The following is a 21,707-nucleotide window of genomic DNA, read 5'->3' on the forward strand; positions in this document are numbered from 1 at the left end:
TTTTCCATTTAAAACATTAACTTTGTTAAAAATATTTGTTGTTTTTTTATCATGTGTATTGTGTAGATACTATTCGTCATCTTCCACATATTTTTGACCGGATCTCCTTCACTTTTTCTTTTTCTTTCTCTTTTTTTTTCTCTCCTTTCCAATTCACCCATTCATAAGGCACCTATACAACTACTAAAGTATCATAGTTGAGAACGCCTTTGAAAACCAAGTAAATGATCCTCTTCCTAGAAGTGCTTGAAAATCATTTGTTGTTTCTTCAAGCTCTTTGTACCGAAACTTGATTGCAACCCCGACAATTTTCCTTAAAAAACTGTACTTTATTTGAATATTTGTCTCTTTTGACCTCAATTGTGACTCCAATAATTTTGAGTCTTTTGTTTTAAGATGAAGTATGCAAAATACATAAAAAGCCTCTTTATGATTCCAACAAGAGCCAGTTGAGTGACCCCTTTTGTTTTTACCCGTTTTAATAGTCTTAGGTCAAGAAAGGACCGTTGTAGAACATGAAAAAAAGTAGGTTTAGATGTTATTGCAAGGGAAACTCCTAAACACCTGCCACAAAATATGTCATTATATTAGTTCCTCAACTAACATTTAGTAAAAAAATTTAAGACAAAGAATAATGAAGGAAGAATAAGAAATGAATATAAAATGTAAAGGAGGAAGAAGAGAATGAGATGGAAGATACACAATCAAAGATATGAGAAAGATGATTAACAGTACTTGCATAATATAAGTGACAAAAAATGATAAATTTTTTTGAACTAAACTTAGCTTTTTTAACAGAAAATGACCTATTTGAAAATTTTTCCAAGTTAGAAGATAAAATTGAAATTTACCTTAAAGTTAGAGGACAAAAACACCGTAACTTGATTATTCTACTTTAATTTATTATTGGGAAGAAATAGAAATCCATAACTTAATTAACATTTGACAGATTATGAAGACCAAACATAAATAACTAGAAAAAAAATATACATAAACTAAAATATAAAGAAAAAATGCATAATTAAATAAAATTACAAAAGTATAATACATCGTTAGATGTTTGAAAATTGTTAATAAAAAATGTGTGAGACATAAGGTTAAGCTATTAGAATCAACTCAATATTTCTATTGAAAATCTTCTATAACTTTGGTCTATCCATATAATTACACTAACACCCTTTTTCAAACTCGAGTAATAGTAAGGTAAACAAGACTATCAACAAGTTTTTGGTACAAAGTAGGGTTATCAAGTATAGTTCCTTCAAGTGGTGTAAGCTTACATTTGAGTTTTAAGGAGGTGGATTTAATTTTACTATCTGTGATTTTGACTTGAGAAAGTAAGTCACATGTATACTTGACTTTTGATAGATGATAACTGTTAGAATTTTGAAAAAATTCAAGACCAGAGTAATAGATTAAAAAAATTAAGATTTTTTATTTCAAAATGTTGATTGACAAAGTGTTAGTGTTAAAATTTCAAACTCATCATCACCAATTATGATTATATCATCAACATAAAGTAGTAGAAGTATAATTTCATCCTTAGTTAGGTGAGTAAATAATGCAAAATCATGTGAACTAAAAACAAAGCCAAATTGTGTAAGAGTGGAACTAAATTTAACATATTAAGTTTGGTGAGTTTGCTTTAATTCGTATAAGACCTGTCAAAACTTACAAACCTTATGAGGAGAATGATAACTAAGGAGAGGATGCATGTAGACTTCTTCTATCAAATCACCATGTAGGAGTCATTTTTTACATTCCTGTGATAAAAATTTCATTTACAAATTGCAACTATGGTTGGGAGACTACGAACAAATGTTACTCAAGCCACTAGTGTAAATGTTTCTTCATAGTTTATCCCATGTTTTTGAGTATACCCTTTAGCCATTAAGTGGGTTTTGTAACACTTAACAATCCTGTCAAAACGAGTCTTGATTTTATAGATCCACTTACAACTAATAGGGGTCTTGTTAGGAGGATGATCAACTAAGTCCTAGGTATGGGTTTTCTCCAAAGTTTTAATTTCTTCATCCATAGCTTGCTATTGAAGGGGGTTAATACTAGTCATACAATAAGTTGTAGGCTCATAGAGTTGTAATAGCAAAGTAACAATGGTAATCACTAAGACTTTCTCTTATTCGAGTAAAACGACATAGAATAAAGGTGAGATGAATAGTTGTAATAGATTCAACAAGAGTAGGTGGGAGATGATCAATTTGGAGCTCTTTAAACTTAAATATTTCAAAACTTAGAAACAATTCAACAGAAGAATAGGTAAAAATAAAGATGTAATTTTGAAATTTAGATAGTGGGAAAAACAATGTATTTTTCCAAAAAGTAACATGTCAAGATATGCATAATATTTGAAATAGGATCCCATCAATAATTCTTTTGTGTTCAATATCGTAACCGAGAAAGAAACATAAACGGACACAAGGTTCTAATTTTGTATGTTTATAAGAGTATAAGAGAACAAAACAAGCACATTCAAATTGTTTTAAGGATATAATAGCTAGGAGACGTATCAAACAATTTTTTAAAAGAAGACAAATTTTGAAAGACCAAGGTTGAAAGACAATTAACACTACGAACAACATGAAGAGTAACTTCCCCCCAAATTTTTTCTAGACACAAGAAAGAAAGGAGAAAAGGACGCACAAAATCAAGAATGTGACGATACTTTCGTTCAATCTGACCATTCTGATGAGAGGTGTGAGGACAAGAATATTGAACAATAGTATCTTATTGATTTAGAAGTTGAAGTAAAGTAGAATCTTGAAATTTCATTGCATTGTCCATACAAAGAATTTTAATAATACAAGAGAACTAAGTTTTAACATTATTTTTAAAATTGATATATTTGAGATAAGTCAAATTGATGTTTTAAGAAATATATCCATGTATGATGTATACCATGAATAATAACCAATAAATAAGACAAAATAACAAAAACCATTTATTGAAGAAATAGGAGAAAGACTCAAATATCATAATGAATTAGATCAAATGAAATGTCTAAAGTATAATTACTATTTGCAAAAGATATTATAAGTTGTTTGACAAGTTTACATTTTAAAAATTCAAAAGACTCAAATTTTATGGATCCTAACAAACCATGAGAAATTAAAGGTTGACTTTTGTTAGTAAAGGCATGACCAAATTGAAGATGTCATTGGTGAATGAACGAGGTAATGGTCATTGCAAATATACATGTTTGAGGAAGATGGAGTGATTAAAGCTCAAAAAATTGACCTACTTTGTGACCCGTCCCAATAATTTGTTTCATTTGTAAATCCTATACATGGACAATAGAAGAAAAAAAATAACATTTAATCTTTTTTTTTTCACACAATTGACCAACAGATATAAGATTTAATGTCAACTTGGGAATATAGTAGATATCAGGATGACTGAGATTGGAGGTAGATATATAACTAGGATGGGTGATGTTCATTTTATTATTATAGCATGTATTGGTGGTAGGAAATAAATAGGCATTGTAGAAGGGAATATTTTAATCTTATGAGTCATATGGTTGTGCATGCATAAACAAAGAACCAATACAAGTTAACTAAAGAAGTAGACACGACAATAGAGGTATTGGAAGATATAACTTGTTTTTGGTATAGTCTTAAGATTATTCAAAGTGATAGTACTAGAGTTTCCTATAACTATAGTAGTGATGAATGAAAATACACTCTTGTATTTTGAGGATTCACTTTTTGATCTTAAAGGGCGTATAGGACAATCTTCAAGAATGTGAGTAAAACTATGACAATATTTACATTGTACAATAGAATAAGTGAAAAAGTTGTGGTCAATTTTATGACAATTCTTACAAAAATACATTGTTGGGTTTAAGTTATGAGGATCTAGTAGTTACAAGCAATATTCTCAAGATCAAGATCTTACCTAGGATCAGGAGGGAGATAGAAAATCATAAATTGTGAGATTTAAGAACCTACAAAACATGTAAAACTATACTTAAACACACACACACACACATACACATATATAAGCATAAAAAATAACATACATAAGGAAATTAACATCTAAATCACATAATTTAATTAAACATAACTTAAAAGTCATAGATTTTAGATCCAATATAATATATAATTATTTAAACTAGCACTAATTTATTACAATAAATTTTGCAAGTCACAATCAGGATAATCGTCTTCCAAATAATCATCTTTATCAATATCATCCACATTGGCCTCATCATCATCATCAGTAGGTACAAGGTCTAAAACATCCATATGTTTACTTGCACTACCAAAACTACTACTTGCTTCTCCATCTTGAATTAAGTTCTCGTATAAATTCATATTTGATCTTAGCTCATTCTCCTCCTCTATAATCCAATCATCATCATAAGCAATATCCTCAATGTTAAAGTTAAACTCTTTCCTCCTCTTGATACTATTGCCCAATTTTGAGTTTTCCATGACAAATACAACATCATTTACCGTTTTTTCCTTCAAACAATTTCTTTTCTTGGTGTGAACCTAAATATCAACAACATTAATTAATAATTTAATGCAATAATTAAAGTAGTTCACTTAGTAGTTTTAAGAAATAATTTACTTACCATTTCAAAAGCATTGCAATTACACTCACAACCAGATGAGCTATATGTCAAGTTCAATACATGACTGACAAATCTTTACAACTCTCAATGTTCTCGACTATAAGATTCCTACTACTGTGCTGGAGTTTTTACTTTCATTGCAGTAATTGCTAGTTTTGTACAAAAATACCCTTTTTTAGCTTTGAAATACTTTAGTTGACCATCACTTTTATTCACTTCATCCATGTCTTTTACCATTCTTTTTAAACACTCATATAATCAATGCTTAACTTCAAAATTAACTTCAAAATCTAGAAAATAATGCAAAATTGGGTTAAGGTAGTAGCCTGCAGCATGCAAAGGTTTATGTAATTGGTTGCCCCACATTTTATCAATTATCTCCCATAGTGGCATGAAATTAGAGATTAAAGAATGAAAAAAATGAGTTTTCAAATCAAAGTTATAATTATCAAATTAAACTAGAGTCTAATATATATTTTTTTAACACCATTGAAGTTGGTTTGAATTTTCTCCATGGCTAGATCTATTTCCTCATAAATAAAAGCCATGACTGGCTTGTCCTTTGAATCCATCATATGCAACACTCTAATTGAGGGATAAATACCCCTTACACAATTCAAGATATCTTTTCAAAACTTTTTATTTATAACTAGATTTTCAATAACTATTTCATTCTTAGTTTTGGTAAACTTACTATCCTTTTATTCTTTGGATGTAAACATTCTCAATAATGATCCTTGATTATCATATTTAAGCATTTCAAAGTCAAGTAAGAAGTTGCAAAACTTGTAGCTGCAGGTCTAAATAAATATGTACATTGAATAAAGCAATACAACAAAGATATAAGACTAGTTTCTACAATAGATGTAAGTTGTGAATTTTTTCCTATTTGCACTTTATGTAATAGTATCTTCTTCTCAAAATCCTCCAACATAAGATCAATACAATGCACAACACAAGGTGTCCAATAAAGCCTTTTCCTCTTCTCTATCAACATTTCTTCTGCTGCCTTATAATTTACAACATTATTCGTCACAATTTGTACCACATATACTTCTCCAACTTCTTTAACAACATCATCTATCATCTTAAAAATTTTATCAACTATTTTGCATATATCAAATGCATCAATAGACTTCAAAAACACAATTCCTGTAGGACTATTTACCAAAAAATTAAATATAGTCTTCCTCCTTTTGTCAGTTCATCTATTAGTCATTGTGGTGCATCCTATTTTTTTTCATGTAGCTTTGTGCTCTTTCAAAATGATATTTGTCTCCTTAACTTTTTGCTTAAAATATTTTACTTGAATCTCATAGTAGGATGGTGGCTTAAATCCAATATTATGTTGACCCATCTCCTCACACATCTTTTTAAATTATTCACTCTTCACAAAATTGAAAGATATTGCATTATTGTAATAAAATGAAGTAATTTTTAAACATGCATCCTCTCTTAAACCTTGCTTAAAAATTGAATTGATTGTAGCTTGAGTGGTCACTTCCCTTTTCTTGAAAAGAATTGTTGGACTCTCAACATTACCTTGTATTTTTCTTTTGCTCACATTTTCAAATTCACCAACATCATCTTCTATTGTCTTTCCTTCAAGATCTTACTGTATGTTTATTTTATTTTTTTATAAATTTTTCTTGAAATTTAACAACAATGTCCCACATTTACTTTTGAATATCATCAGGGACAACCATACAAGCTCAAACATTTTGCTTTGTTTTTACCAAATGATGTTTGAAATGATAAACTCTTCTAATATATTCATTCTCATAATATTTATATTTAATTCTTCTAGCATCTCCAAAAATAGAAACATAAGATTTCACGCCACGTCATTTCTTGTTCCAACAGTATTATTTGATTTTGATCTCAAAGTTTCACTTTCATCAATAATTTCACATCTTGCAACTTCACTTGATTGAATCTCTTTTCCTTTTTCACTGCCACCAACTTTATTTCTAATATTGGTCGTCATGCAGCAATGAAAGAACAAAATCAAAGTGACAAATGAAGAACTAAGACCCACCCACAGCCATACAACTGAGACCACATCCATGTAGAACCACGACCATCCATGTAAAACCACCTACACCCATGTAGAACCGTGAACCAGAGCAGCGAACCAAAATAGCAAATGCCCACCAATACAAAATCACTGGAAAGAAGAAAGGAAAAAACAACAAAAACCCACACTGTAAAAGTCGCAGAATTAGAATTCAAACCCACAAACAGTCGTCATCGCACAATTCAAAAGAAAGAGAATATGAAAGAAACTATGACCTAGTTGAATGAATGTTGTTGCAAGAGGAGAGAGCTCCAAAATAGGATAAAAATGCCCTAGAAATGTTCTTAAAAATTGGATCGCAAAATATGACCTAGAAACTTGCATGCCAAGATCGGATCGGATAGTCAATCCTACGATCCTAAGGATGCACCACAATGACCTAGAAACCTGCATTACCTAATCTTGCTATTTTCCGATCTTAGTTTTGATCAAGATCATAAGGCAGGGGAAAGATTGTAAGATCATATGATCTTGAGATTAAAATTGTGATTTTAACAACATTGATTGCAAGAGCTCTATCTAATTAAGGAGTTTTATCCATACTTAAGGAGAGTTTCTTCAAAAATATTTCTTGAATGACATCATCCAATGATGGGAAGGGATATTGATGTAGTAGAAAGGTAGGGATAGCCTTATATTCTGGTTGAAGAGCTATTAGAACCTAAATGAGATGAAGATGGTTGTCACTAATTTTATCTTGAGATATTAATTCCAAATTGGTTGAATTGAATAAAAAAATCATTCACTGATTGCCCAACATTTTGCTCGAAATTGAGAAGTGTAATCCACAATTGATAGTAGTGGGACTAGGTTCCATAATAAAAAATATTTGAATGATAAATTAAGCTATTAGAGTTAGCTCACTATTTTTGTTAAAAATTTCCTATAACTTTAGTTTATTCCTAAGATTACTCTAATATAATTTATGAGATTTTTTTGAGTATTTATTTATTTTTTAAAAATTCTCCAATAATATATATCTTAGGAGAAGACAATAAATAAATAAAATAAAATATGTGATAAATAATAAAAAATATGATAAACATAAGAATTATGGTATAAAATATATAATTGTTAATATATTTTTAAAATAAATCATAATTATTAAAATTAATTTATGTAAGTTATAGTTTTTTTTTACATTTCTGAAAAAGTGTAATAAAAAAAGAGAAATAAAAATAATAAAATAGTAGAAAAATAAAATAACAGTTAATAGTTAAAGTGTGTGATTATATTATGTAATTAAATGAACAAAATATTAAAAGTAGTTAAATGATATTTTTAATAAAATTTTTATTTTAAAAAATTCATTAATCTATTAATATTTAAAAGGTAATTTTATTATTTTAATTTATTATTATTTAATTTTATATTTTATTTAAATTTAATTTGATCTTATCTATCAATTGATTTAGTCAAATAAGTAAAAGAATAAAATAAAAAAAGAATATTTTTAATTAAAAAATTAATATATTTATTTGTTAACTAGTTATATACTATTTTGATATAATACATGCTTTAGTATTTTATTTATTTCTCAAATATCATTAAATGAACATTTTTGCAGTGATTCAAGCTTCGATATAAATTATAAATGAAGTGAAATATCATTTTAAATTTTTTAACAATGTAATATTACGATCATATTAAAATTTAAAAGATAAAATTTATATAACTTTTCGTTCTTAAAAGATACAAAAAAATTAGGATGAATTTGATTTTAAAAAAATTTAAAAATATTTTCATCTTTTAAAAGTTAATGACAGTAAAGTAATTTTATTTTTTTAAATATAAAAAATAGTTCTATGAAGTAAGAATAGATTGGTATATTATTTTAATTATAGTTAACTTTTATTAAAAATTATTATAAAAATATAAGTAAAATTTATTTAAAATTATTATAAAAATACGAGTAAAATTTATTAATTTAAAATTAAATTTCACATAAATTTTATAATATTATTTAATAATAAAAAAGTGGGGAAGCAGCAAAAGGCGTAGCTGGAAATAGCAAAAAGAGGGATGTGATGACGTATATGTTTGGAAGGGAAGTACAGTTGCACTCAACCATTTTTCTATTTTCCCTAACACTTTCTCCTTACTCATCTCCATGGAGGAGAAACGCCGCGACGCCCCTTCCTCCGCCGTCGATTCGCCGGCATCGGAGCCCGCATCGTCTCGCCGCCGTGCCGGAGGTAACAAAAGGAAGGCCAGTGCTCTCAACGCCTCCAATTCCTCCTCCACGCCCTCCAAACGCACTTCTCGCGACAAGGCCTCGCCTCTTCACCCTCCTCCGCTCCACAATGGCCCCTTGACCAGGGCTCGCCAAACCCCTAACAACCTCTCCGCCGCCGCCGTCGCCGGTTCCGCTTCTGCTCCCGCCGCCGTCAAACACTCCGAACGCGCTGCCCTCATCCAGGCTTCAGGCGCAGACTCGGTGGCGCTCGCGGAGCAACTCAAGAAGGAGAGCGAGTGGGAGACTCTCGAAGCTGCGATTGAAGCTGAATTCGAAGCTATCAGATCTCGTGGTACCAATGCTCATGTCGTTCCCACTCATTGCGGTGAGACTTCGTGCCTGTTACGAAACCCTAATTTGCTTGCCTTTCGTTTTGGGACTTGAATTGCAAAGAATAGTGTAAAACTCATTATGTATTTGATTTTATGTGGTTGTGCTGTTATTGTTGACTTGATGTTCTGCAAATAAGTGATTCGGCTAAACTGGAGTATGATAGATTCTTTCAGGTTATGCTTTCGCCGTTTGTAGATGTTCTTGTTTCTAGTTCTACTGGTACTCACAATTTAACTTTGGTTACCCTAAGAATGTGGATAAAGGAGGGTTGATGCGGGAAATTGTGTGTCCTTGTTATAAACTCAGAAATTTGATTATGGCAGGCTGATCTTCACCCAATGTTACTTAGCAAAAATAACTGATGACAATGTGACTCCTTGCTTGCAACCTGTTTGGGTTTGCTTGTGAATTATCTTTTCATATTGTTTTTTCCACCTTAATAACTGAGCTATAGTCACAAGATTATTTGTGGGTGTAATACTTACGTTGGGCTTTTGACTGGAATGGTTTATCAATGGTAGTCTTTTGTCGATAACTGTTTCTGTTTAGTTTGTCTGAACTTTCTTAAGGGTCCACTTGTCTTAAAGTTGAGTAGAATTGATTTTGATATAATCACTTTTGAACTGTTGAACATAATTGGGATGTGTGTTCAACTTAATCTCAGCCATATATTGCATTGGAACAGGTGTGTTTCATTGAAAAGTGCATGAATTGGTTTTTCAACCATAAAACAAGCAAGGGCTAAGTCTAAACAAGAAGCACTGCAAACCACTGGGAATAAAGTATATTGCATAACCGAAATAAGGGAATAGTATAAGTACTTATTTCTCATGTAGTTTTCTGTTGTCCAACTATATACTAGTAATGCCATTATGGTGTCCCTTTAGATATCTCTTAAATCTTAAAAAGGATAATTGAACTTAAAACTTGATGATTTTCCATCGGTTCAATTTTTAATTGTAGTAGAGAATTTTAAGTTTTGATTCAAAGTTTAAAATTGTTATTCTTAAATTACCCATTTTATTTTTGGAATTGAATTTCAGGTTGGTTTTCATGGTCATGTATCCATCCAATTGAGAAGCAAGCGTTGCCTTCTTTCTTTAATGGAAAAACTGAAAATCGAACTCCTGATGTCTACATGGAGATACGGAATTGGATAATGAAGAAGTTTCATTCAAATCCAAATGTACAAATTGAATTAAAAGACATATCAGAGCTTAATGTCGGAGACTTGGATGCTAGGCAAGAGATAATGGAGTTTTTGGACTACTGGGGTTTAATTAACTTCCACCCATTCCCTTCAATGGATTCTGCTGTGGCCAGTGCCAGTGAGGATGGGGAAGCAGAAAAAATTTCCTTGCTTGAAAAATTATATCGCTTTGAAACTCTCCAGTTATGTCCGCCTGTTGTTCAGAAGTCTAGCCAAATGACATCATCTGTGTCCTCTGGCTTGTTTCCAGAGTCTGCAATTGCTGAGGAGTTGGTTAAACAAGAGGGCCCAGCAGTTGAGATGCTCGAGTACCATTGCAACTCTTGTTCTGCTGATTGTTCTCGCAAACGTTACCATTGCCAGAAGCAGGTTGTGACCTATAACTGAATAAGTCATTGAAATGCATAATTTAGTGATGTGGTGAAGATATGGCTTAAGCTTAAATATATTTAGTTAAATTATTATTCCTTGCCCACTACTCAAATGAAATCTCATCCCAAACTTCATGTTCTTATGAAAGTTATAGCATTATTTCCATTAATTGGTATGTTTGCAGTTTGGCTCCATAGTGAAGAATTAATTTATCAGCACATTTTTATGATGTCAGCAAAAATATCATATGTTAATTGCCTTTGTAGTTTATAGTATGGAATCAGTTTACAATCTTATCTGAATTGAGGTAGATTTTTCAAAAAAAAAAAACTGTTAAATCTTAAATGCCAACCATAAAGGAACATATCTAGAGTCATGGAACAACGAAGTCAATTTTTTAAACCTTTTCAAACACTAGTGACCTTACAAAAGAATCATTCATCAAGAGAGGTGAAGTGCTTACTGATTTAAAAGGTCATTGTTTGTTTTGCTTGTTGTTGTGGGTGTAACGGTTTCTTTAGTTTAGTTAGGAACAATCTGGTTAACTACTTAACTGTTTGTTGAATTATCACTTGTGTATTATTGTTGGGATGTGGGTGTTCATGATTATTTTCTCTGCTTCTTGACCTCCTGTTGTATATTTTATCAATTCTGTGATGTGTCTGACAGGCAGATTTTGATCTATGTACCGACTGCTTTAGTAATAGAAGATTTGGCTCTGGCATGTCTTCATTGGATTTTATACTCATGGAACCAGCTGAAGTTGCAGGGGTTAATGGTGGAAAGTGGACTGATCAAGAGACCCTCCTGCTCCTTGAAGCATTAGAACTATATAAAGAAAATTGGAATGAAATTGCAGAACATGTTGGAACAAAATCAAAAACTCAGTGCATATTGCACTTTGTTCAAATGCCAATTGAGGATGCCTTTGTTGACTGTGATGATAATGTTGATGCTGATTGCAAAGAAACTGCAGATCCAGCTTCAGCAAACAATAACTCATCTATGGACAAAGATGCTACAGAAATTGTTGAGAATGACTCTAGTGATGGCATTAAAGGCCATGATGAAACTTCCAAGGCTGAAGATGTTAAAGCCAATGTTAATCATGAGGAGATTCCAAAGTTACATGGTGGTGATGAGAAAACTAGTGAGGGAACTACTAAATCAGAAGATGCTGTTATAGTAAAGTCTGATCAGGAAGCAGGCAATGACTGTGCTCTAAATGCTCTTAAGGAAGCATTCACAGCTGTTGGTTATTCTCCTGAAGGCCCTTCTTCATTTGCTGAAGTGGGTAATCCTGTCATGGCACTGGTAAGTTAAAAACTCAGGCACAATAGCATTCTTGATTTTGTGCATTTTCAGGGTATGGCTACAAGTAAGTATCCTATCTTTAGAACCATAGTTTTGAATTAATTATTATATTTAGCTGTAACTGCCAGTGCTGACCACCCTCTTGTTTGTGCACAGTGTCATGTCTGTTGCTTGCAGATGATAAGCCTTGCAAAATTTTTAGTGTTCATTATGCTGTTAAATAATGTTTACTACATTATATGCAATTTTTCTTTCCTTGTGTCATTCATGTATATGTTTTCAGCCTACGCATTCCCTCTTGCTGGGTAACATCATGTTGCTTTCTTCTACAGGCAGCATTCCTTGCACACTTGGTGGGTTCTGATGTGGCTGTTGCTTCAGCTCATAGCTCCATAAAATCCATGTCAGGAAATTCTTCTGGCACCGAGCTTGCTGCAAGGTATTGCTTTCTTTTAGAAGATCCACCTGATAATAAGAAGGAATCAACTAGTTCTGAGAGGTATGTGGTTTATATGGAGAGTTTGCATTTTGGTAGTTCCATAATTAGTCCAGTTGTTGTTGATTGGAACTTACAGTGTTGTGTCTGAATGGACTGTAGGGATTCTAAAAGTGAGGGAGATCAGGATGAAGTAAATGTAAAACAGGATAAACCAGTGTTGGATGATAAAGATTTACCAAATGATCATGATAACATGAAAATTGAGAGTAATGCTTTAGAAGACAAGGGACAGCTGGCTTCTACAGATGATGGAGCCTCAGGAAAGCCAATTTCTTCAAAGGAGCAAGCAATGATTAATCATGAATCTGGGCTTGATAATTGTAATGATCCCAACAGTGCAAAGCTACCCAATGATCAAGCACCAGGCACTCTGCATAGTTCAGGTGGTTCAACATCCAAGGCTGAAATTCCACCTAGTTCTGACGAGGTTCAGGAGGGAACTTTAATTGAAGAACCTAGCCGTTCTGTTGAGGAACTAAAGGATAGATGTGTGTCTGATCCTCTTCTATCAGAGAAGAAAGAACTTCATCAGTCAATTAAATCTAACATACCAGGAGAGCATCCAAAGCCAGTGGAGACCCCGAAAAGTGCTGCGATGGTTTCTGATTCGATTCCCTCAGCTAAAAACAAGCCGCAAAATTTGCAATCTATAAATCCAGTCGGTGGGTCTCTGGAATCAACAGACTCAGTTATGGATGTTGATGGAGTTACGAATTCCTTGCAATCTGAAAAGATTGACTCTCAGCCACTAATTACACCAAAAGGATCCCAATGTAATGGGACTGAAAAGGATGTAGACATGGTGTCACCTCCTGTTAGATCAAGTTATGGTCCTGAAAATGGTGCAAACACAGGTCACTTTCTCTCTCTCATCCACACACATACACGAAAAAGAAAAGAAAAGGAAGAAATGCAGTAGTTATTCACGAAATGTAATTAGAGATGTACTGGAGCAATAAAGGTCTCAGTAATTGAAGATTCTTTGTTGTATTTCAATTTTAGTCCGCTAAAATGAATAAAATCTCCCTACAGGGGCAGGTGGAGATCATGCAGAGAATGGCACAAAAGTGAAAGATGATGGTACAAAGACTAAACAGGATAGCAATTTTGAGAAAGTGAAACGTGCTGCTGTTTCTACCCTCGCTGCTGCAGCGGTTAAAGCAAAACTTCTAGCAAGTCAGGAAGAAGACCAAATCCGACAGCTTACTTCTTTATTGATAGAAAAGCAGGTAATCTCATGACCTGGTAAAGCTCTCATTACATTATGTTCATGTGTCTGTTCCTCTGATTTTCTTGGTAAATTCTGTCTACTTGCAGTTGCATAAGTTGGAAACAAAGCTGGCTTTTTTCAATGATGCGGAGAATGTGGTGATGAGGGCAAGGGAGCATGTGGAGCGGTCACGACATAAGCTTTATCATGAGCGTGCTCTGATTATTGCATCCCGGCTTGGTTTACCAGCTTCCTCATCTAGAGGTGCACCATCTGTACCAACCAACAGAATTCCCATGAATGTTGCAAACTCACTCCCAAGACCACAAATCATGATGAATCCGCAAAGGCCACTGATTTCTAGACCTGTAGGCACTGTAGCTAATACTCTTCAAAACCCATTAGCATCTGCAACTGCAGCAGGAAATTCAGTTAGGCCATCCAGCCAGGAAAATCTTTCTTCTGTTGGGACAAAATAGATATCAAGTTCATATGGAAAAAGTTCATGTCTTCGTACTTACTGATCACTCGCCATCATTTTGACAATGTGAGTGTGCATTCTCATTTTGTTGTGGATTTTTTGTTAGTTGGTAGTCAAGATAGTTTACTCCTTATTACACAATTGAATATTATTGAATAGTTTAATTAATGGCTGGTACTTTTTAGACAAACTAAGTAGAAAATAAATTATGCAGAAGGACAAGAATTAGGAAATGCTAAAGTTAAAGGAACATATAGAATTCAACTTGAGAATATTTACAAGTTTATGTTGATGAAAACTTGAAATATTTCAACTTGAGAAAGTATGACAGTCCAATTTGCATGAAAAAGTCATGATTTTTGTACTTCCTTTATTTTTAAGTGGTTTATGTTTTTTCCTATATTGGGAGTTTGTTTCCATTCCTTCTTTTTCTTTTTGTCCCAACATTGCTCCCAACACCCTATTTGTACACAAATATCATTCATTTAATACACTTGATCAAGTATGATATGTTAGAACTGAAATGAATAAATGGATAAACTAGCGCTGTACAGCACTATTTTTTCTTATGTGTAGAAACAGACTTGACACATTCTTATTTTCCCGTTGCGATATGCATGTTTTTATCAAAACTGCACGTTTTAGAGAAGAGTCGAATCCTTTGTGGCAAAGGAATTTGAGAGTTGTTTTGTTGAGAAGCTAATCTATTTTATGGAGGCTAATAGGAGAGTTTCTTGGGTTAAAATAAAATGGATGCCTCTTCCATCTTTATTGTTTTTGTACCAGATAATACCGACGAGTATTGTGAAATAATTTTGTTGTTCAAGATAGCTTCCATGCTTTCAATTTGGTTTCTACACTTCTCTGTATTAGAACTGCAGAGTACGGTGTGATTGTGCATGGGTACTACTAGATTGTATACTTCTTTTATTTAAGCACCGAGTTGAACATGAGTATCACATGTAAAGTCCAAAAATTTATTTAGTTCCACTTCAAATGCTTGTTTGGTTCTACTATTGCTAATTCTTGTTATATACACTTGTTGCTTGCATTATTATTAACCCATGGTCATTTTACCCAGTCAATTCTTTCAAAGGTCAAGTGCTGGTTAGGACTAACTCCAAATTGACAACTATTGGGAATTCAGTGACCAGAATAGTGCATTGGAAGCTCATCTTTTCCCGATATAAGGAGCAGCAGGAGATGAGAGGACGGAAGTTTTTACCGATATATTTGAGGTTGTAGAGCAATTTTATTTATATATATATATATATTTTTGACGTGTTTAACTTAAAACAAGTGGATAGTTGTGCAAAATGTGCGCGTTCAATCCTCTAATTTCAATGCTATTCACCACATTCTTGGATAAGAGCATATTGAAATTTGGATGACTACATAAAGAATATATAGCTGTCTGGCAATGCTCACAGTATGAATTGGCTAGGGTATGCCTGCTTTTATTCTCCCTCATGTCTTTTTTATTCGCGTCTCATCCTAGTTTTCGCCCTTTGGCCCTCGGTCTCCATTTTCGGTGGACTTTTAGAGGATCATTTTGTTTGTGTTTCTCCTGGAGTAAACCCCTCAAATTTACCTTGTCGGTTATTTTATTCTTGGTTTTCCTAAACTGCTATTTAATCTTTAATATGAAAAAGTATTCTAATTTTTTCATTTTATTTACCAATATTAGAAATTGAAGTTAAAAAATTGTTTCTTTAGAAGGAGTTTAAATGTAAAATTAGAAAAGTTAATAATTACGATTATCTATCGCAGAATCAATACGGGGTTAATTTCTTCTCGTATTGATGTACGAACACGAAAATAAAGTTATGATTTGATACTAGAAATAAATACTCATTTCCTAAATGAAGTTCACAGAACGAAAGTGAAAGGGACTAATGAAGTATTGTCTATATTACAACGATTGGCAAAATTCCACTCTATGACTTTTAACACGAACCAAGAATATGAACTATTCGGTGGTCCACAGCCAGCCACCAAGGGTTAGTGGTTCAAATTTATTTCATAGAAAATCACCATCTCACGAGGAATCAGCAATACTTCAAGAGGTTACTGGTATCAAAGCTCGAAGAATTTATTTCATTGTGATCTCTATCTACCGTGTTGAGAGAGAGAGAGACAGAGAGTTGATCACTTGATCTCTAAGCATGATCGTTGCAATCATGGTTGCTCACAGATTTGTAGAAATGAAAATAGACGGGCAAAATATTGATGTACGAGCATGAAAGATAAACAATGAAACAAATAACTTCAGAATGATCTTACCCTGTTTCTTTCACAATATCGTAATAGCATACAAGTAGAACAACTGATATGATCGATTAACACAAACCAAACAAGTACCCAACATATAGCATTGGACCAATTTGTTTCTTGAGCAAACAAACACTAATGTACAATGAAACCTCGGCTAAACACGGCGAAATCATTTTAAGTAATATACTTTATTTGTATTGGAAAGAAAATCTATATATTCAGCACTCACATCCGGTTGCCCGTTGCTGATTGTTGTTTCCAACATCAATTGTGTCTGGCAGGTATCTTCAATAAGCACAATTACCACGCGGCGGAAAAAAACCCAAAAACACGATATCAATAACATTGGACGAAATCAATTTTCAAATAATAAAATGTATGCATAGCCTATGGGTAACTATCAAGAAATAGTGCAATTGAACTAAAAATCGATAATCAATTGCAGGGCACAGTGATATAGAAACCAACATTTCGAATATTATTTCTGAGCAACAGTAATAGTGTCATATTGAGCACAGCACATCCAATAAAATTTTAAAAGCTTGTCCCATTTTAGTACTCTTATTATTTATAAGTAAATTTACATTGGTGTATATATAAGGTTTGAGAAAGCTGCTCAATGACAACCAAAGTTTATGATGCCAATAATTAAAATTAAAAATAGAAACATACATCATTTTACAAACTATATCAGCTTGCAATTAATAACATGAATGCTCATAATCCATTTTTTTGTTATATCAAAGCAAATGTTTTGTCTCCATAGTAAAAAATTAATCATATAGATCTCTCTGATTTCAAGAGACAGCATTTACATTGCGAACAAATACACAAAGATGCTCAGTTGATCTTGATCAGTTCACAAATATGAAAGAGATGCCCAGGTTTAAGAACTTACAATTCTTCCTCTTCTCCACTTTTCAGGGCATTCTTTGCTATGCATTGGAATGCTTCTTCAACATTAATACCTTCTTTGGCAGACGTCTCAAAATATGGGATATTTCCTTTCGATGCACACCAAGCCCGAGCCTTCTTTTCTGAGACCTGTGTACAAAACCTTATTTGTGTTCATATGTGTAGCAGAATGTGTTTAGGTATTTTTTGAGTATGACTGTGCCTGGTGCACCAGTTTTGGAAAAAGGGAAAAAAACATTGAAGATAGCAAACTTAAGGGGGGGAAAATACCACTCTACTGTTCCCACCATCAATATCTATCTTGTTTCCTATAACAACAAAAGGAAAATTCTCTGGATCGGAAGGACTTGCCTGCCAAAGTGATCACAAATATTAAAGGTTATAAAATCTCTACAACATTGATTGTGATAATAGATAGAATTGAGAAATTTTGCAAAGAGAGGAATAAAGGCATACTTGAATCAGAAATTCCTCCCTCCAGTTGTTAAGGTTGTCGAAGGATTTCATTGAATTGACATCATATACAAGAACACAGCAATCAGCACCACGATAGAAAGCAACTCCAAGGCTTTGGAATCTTTCTTGGCCAGCTGTATCCCAAATCTGTGAAGTTAAGAATATTAAAAATTAAAAAGAAAGAGAAGAAAATTTAACTGCTATAGTTTACAACTTTAAATAAAGACAGAAATGTAAATATGAGATTTAGAATAGGTCAAACATGATTTACACAGGGAACAGAGTAACATGATGTCTCACACACTGCAAGAGTATGACTTTAATATGCCGACACATGTCACTCACAAATCTTCTACCAGAAACACTCCGTAAAGGATCTTAAGAGGGCAACAGAAAGATGATCCATTAATCGACAGAAATCTAGTCATCATTTAAATAGATTTATATTTCTTTTTCACTAAATGAAATCTACATCCACACCACTGATGGTCAAAGGTAAAACTAATAAAAACCACTTCTTCTTTTGTACAATATGAAGTTCCATACAGATCACAACTCACAAGTGGTGAAGATACTTCATCAGAAAGATGTCAAAGTTGTTACATGTCCAAGATATACTATATTAGTATGAAATCAACAATGAAGGAGTAGTTGATTTCCTGGAAACAAAAGAAACAAAATGAACGAGCACTACCTACATCCCGTTTTCAGCAACGTCACTAATTACAGGTGTTTGAAGGCAATATATACATTGATACATTCTAACATCCAAAGAAGCAATGAGTAGAGAAACTAAATCTAAGGAACTACTAGACACGGGAAAAGTTTGATGTGCACATAAATCTGATGCCTTGGCAATTACATGCTTTGTTGTGCAGGCTTATACCAAGGAACATCAAGTTCAACCTCAATCGTTGAGGAAGATGCAACATAAGAAATCTTCCGCAAAATCAGCACGTAACACAACACATGAGATAGGGACATCTAGATAATATCAGATACATAAGACTCCAATAACATCAGTATGTGCTACTTTTCTCCCTTTCCTAGCATCGCAAGTATCTGCCGTCTTACCTGATGTTAAGGCCCAATAATAATGACTTTCATGCATCGCAAGAACAAGCTAACACAATTCACAAACCTGTAAGGTGAAAAGCCTATCCTCAAATTGCACTTCTTTGGTTAAAAAATCCGCTCCAATGGTTGCCTTGTACTGATTACTAAACTTCTTATTCACATATCTAAAATATATAAGTTAGGGGAAATACTTATATATACTAAATACATAACCCAACACTGTACTGAACAATAAGAAACCTATTGCATTGAAAATTAAAATAAGTAAAAAACATGGAGTTCCGAAGGATACTGATTCATCAAAGACGTCTTCCCCACCCTGCAAATCATCAAAGAAAAAAAAAGAACCAGTAAAAACCGTAAATATTCGTAACTCGTAAATCAACTAAGCATGATAGCAAATGTCGAATAGATTTAAGTAACCGAATCTATGCTTCTTCTGATCCTGACAGATGCATAGAATTTTTCATAATATCATGGAATGACAAGTTCAGAACAGGAAGATAAAGAGGAAATAGTTGGAAGAAATGGAATAAAAGGAACGTAATAAGCGAATAAGAGGTTGGAAAACACGGAGAGAAGAGAGATCTGAGAAAAAGAAAAACCCTAGAAAGCGAAAAGAGGGAGAGCGAACCCGCTGTCACCGAGAATGATGACCTTCAAGAGAGTTCTTCTACGGGAAGGCATGGTGGTGAACGGTGCAGATCGGAGAAGAAAAACAAACAGATAACCGCTTTCTGTTTGCCTGCGCTCTTCCCCCTCCCAAGTCTACTTTTCTCTCCTCTTCTCTTCTCTCTGTGCAACTACTTTCTCTCTCCTCTCTCTCTCACTCTCTCTCTTTCTCTCTCGGTCTTTCCCCTACTGACAGCTGTGTGTGACTCGTACATATAATAAGCGTCAAAAATGATTTATTATAAATATATGTTAATTTACCTATCTATTCGTATTTAGTATTTACGGCCAGAGCAATGCTTTTTTATTTAATTTTTATAATAATTAAAAAATGATATGATAAAAAAAAAAGAGAAAATTATCCATAACAGATATGTTATTAAATTTATGATTAAAATTAATATTAGAGAGTGAAACTCAAAATTATATATTTAATTAGAAAAAATTTTACTTGTATTAGTGATTATCATGAGTGATAAATTTTCTTTAAATATTTAACATTATTAAATATTTTAATTTAAAATTATAAATTAAACTAAAATAATGTTATCTATTCGATTATTATTCTTCAAAATATATGTGCTAAATAATATGTTTAATTGGGTTATTTATGAAAAGAAAAACTAAAAATATTTAATCATTTAACAAAATTCTGAGCCAAATATAAATCAAATTAAACTTGTTGAATACTGTGATCAAATTTCATTTTTTTTCCCATTATTTTAGATTCTATTGAGTTCATCAATTTAGATTGATTACTAGTTCTCCAATTAGACTCTTTTAGTAACCAATCATGTTCTTCTTGACATTTAATTTTGCAGAGTTATATTATAAATTGTTATACTACCAAAATTAACATGATTCTAAGTACAAGTAAATTACATAAATTTTTTTAGGAGGTTGTTTGGAAAGGAGGGTTTTAAAGCAGAAGAGAAGATAAATTTATATTTTAAGTAAATATATTTAAAATTAACATTTTTAAAAATAAAATATATAAATTAATATATTAAAAAAATTTAATGTATTAAAAATATATTTATTATTATAAATAATATATAATTCTTTTAATTTAAAATTAAAAAATAAACCCTCCCTTCCTTTCTCTTCCAAAATTCCTCTTCCAGATATACCTTAAGTCAAATTCTAAATTATACACCTAAATTATCAAGAGATATTTTGTTAAGGCCTCCACTAACTTTATTGAACCGGAATATATTTTTGTTTAAAATATACACTTTTTATCTTTAATGAAAATAAAAATTTTAAAATTTTCATATCTATTAAGTTTCAAACTTTAATACTTATAATATTTAATATTTTTTATAAAATATAAAATTAATTAATTCAACTTTTAATTTAAAATTTATTATTAAATATATTAACTTTATAAAATTTTATATAAAAATAAAATTAATAAATATTTTATTGTATTATTTAATTTTATAATAATATATTTTTAAATATATAATAAATTTTAAAATTTAAATAATATATCCACAAATCTCGGTTTGAAACTTGATATATATATGTATATATATATATATATATATATATATATATATAACTTATTTATGCTATTAATTTTGCTGGTTCTATTTTATTAGTATATCGTGTTTCTGTACTCAAATTCAACTATCAATTAGTTTTCTCCTGTATCAATATATTATGCCTTAACGTTATTTGATCACTTATTTATAATTTCATTGGATTATCACAGGATTTTTATACGTTGAAAATGATATTTTGTTTTAAACATCATATCGGTATATGTCTAAACAAATACGACTTTCTGGTTTTTTTTTTTTATACAATTCAAAATATCAATCGTATAATTTGTATAAAATATATTATATTTTATATGATTTAATATATTAAATATTTTTAATAGAGAATACTTATGGTATAAATTATTATTATATATATTAATTATTGAGGTAGAATAATAATAGAAAATGAAGAGTAATGAGGCAGCAATAAAGATAAA

At 31.8% G+C, this 21,707-nt stretch overlaps 2 protein-coding genes across 5 annotated transcripts; one reads left to right on the forward strand and one right to left on the reverse strand.

The window, feature by feature from the left end:
- The first annotated feature begins 8,745 nt into the window (after nt 1-8,745).
- LOC113866365 (SWI/SNF complex subunit SWI3D-like) lies at nt 8,746-15,792 on the forward strand. Of its 3 annotated transcripts, none has more exons than XR_003505038.1 (8): nt 8,746-9,235; nt 10,287-10,822; nt 11,495-12,139; nt 12,472-12,638; nt 12,738-13,492; nt 13,671-13,867; nt 13,956-14,395; nt 15,411-15,792. XR_003505038.1 is itself a non-coding variant. In XM_027501256.1 (7 exons), exons 1-7 carry the CDS (start codon nt 8,785-8,787, stop codon nt 14,325-14,327), a joined length of 3,123 nt encoding a protein of 1,040 aa, XP_027357057.1. In that variant the 5' UTR covers nt 8,747-8,784; the 3' UTR covers nt 14,328-14,489. The 3 variants fall into 3 exon arrangements, 1 of the variants encoding a protein (XP_027357057.1); XR_003505039.1 differs by having other exon boundaries at nt 8,758-9,235; nt 13,677-13,867; nt 15,426-15,779; XM_027501256.1 differs by lacking the exon at nt 15,411-15,792 and having other exon boundaries at nt 8,747-9,235; nt 13,956-14,489.
- Nucleotides 15,793-16,531: 739 nt separating this feature from the next.
- LOC113866366 (ras-related protein Rab7) lies at nt 16,532-19,923 on the reverse strand. 2 transcript variants are annotated; one of them, XM_027501257.1, is made up of 7 exons: nt 19,686-19,923; nt 19,344-19,370; nt 19,116-19,215; nt 17,975-18,121; nt 17,789-17,869; nt 17,502-17,647; nt 16,532-16,888 (listed from the first exon to the last, which is right to left on the reverse strand). In XM_027501257.1, exons 1-7 carry the CDS (start codon nt 19,736-19,738, stop codon nt 16,822-16,824), a joined length of 621 nt encoding a protein of 206 aa, XP_027357058.1. In that variant the 5' UTR covers nt 19,739-19,923; the 3' UTR covers nt 16,532-16,821. The 2 variants fall into 2 exon arrangements, with proteins under 2 accessions (XP_027357058.1, XP_027357059.1); XM_027501258.1 differs by having other exon boundaries at nt 16,642-16,888; nt 19,709-19,914.
- Between the last annotated feature and the right edge of the window lie 1,784 nt (nt 19,924-21,707).

Source organism: Abrus precatorius, unplaced genomic scaffold (genome assembly GCF_003935025.1).
Source record: "Abrus precatorius isolate BTA unplaced genomic scaffold, Abrus_2018 Scaffold4, whole genome shotgun sequence".
NCBI lineage: Eukaryota > Viridiplantae > Streptophyta > Magnoliopsida > Fabales > Fabaceae > Abrus > Abrus precatorius.

What these genes read in the sequence shown, in the direction of transcription:
- LOC113866365 (XM_027501256.1), top strand. Translation starts at nt 8,785, where the DNA reads ATGGAGGAGAAACGCCGCGACGCCCCTTCCTCCGCCGTCGATTCGCCG. An exon ending in GTAATCCTGTCATGGCACTG is followed by an intron (nt 12,140 to 12,471) that starts GTAAGTTAAAAA and finishes TTTCTTCTACAG; the next exon opens with GCAGCATTCCTTGCACACTT. An exon ending in GAATCAACTAGTTCTGAGAG is followed by an intron (nt 12,639 to 12,737) that starts GTATGTGGTTTA and finishes AATGGACTGTAG; the next exon opens with GGATTCTAAAAGTGAGGGAG.
- LOC113866366 (XM_027501257.1), bottom strand. Translation starts at nt 19,738, where the DNA reads ATGCCTTCCCGTAGAAGAACTCTCTTGAAGGTCATCATTCTCGGTGAC. An exon ending in ATGGTGGGAACAGTAGAGTG is followed by an intron (nt 17,648 to 17,788) that starts GTATTTTCCCCC and finishes TTTTGTACACAG; the next exon opens with GTCTCAGAAAAGAAGGCTCG. An exon ending in AGTGGAGAAGAGGAAGAATT is followed by an intron (nt 16,889 to 17,501) that starts GTAAGTTCTTAA and finishes TGCTTATTGAAG; the next exon opens with ATACCTGCCAGACACAATTG.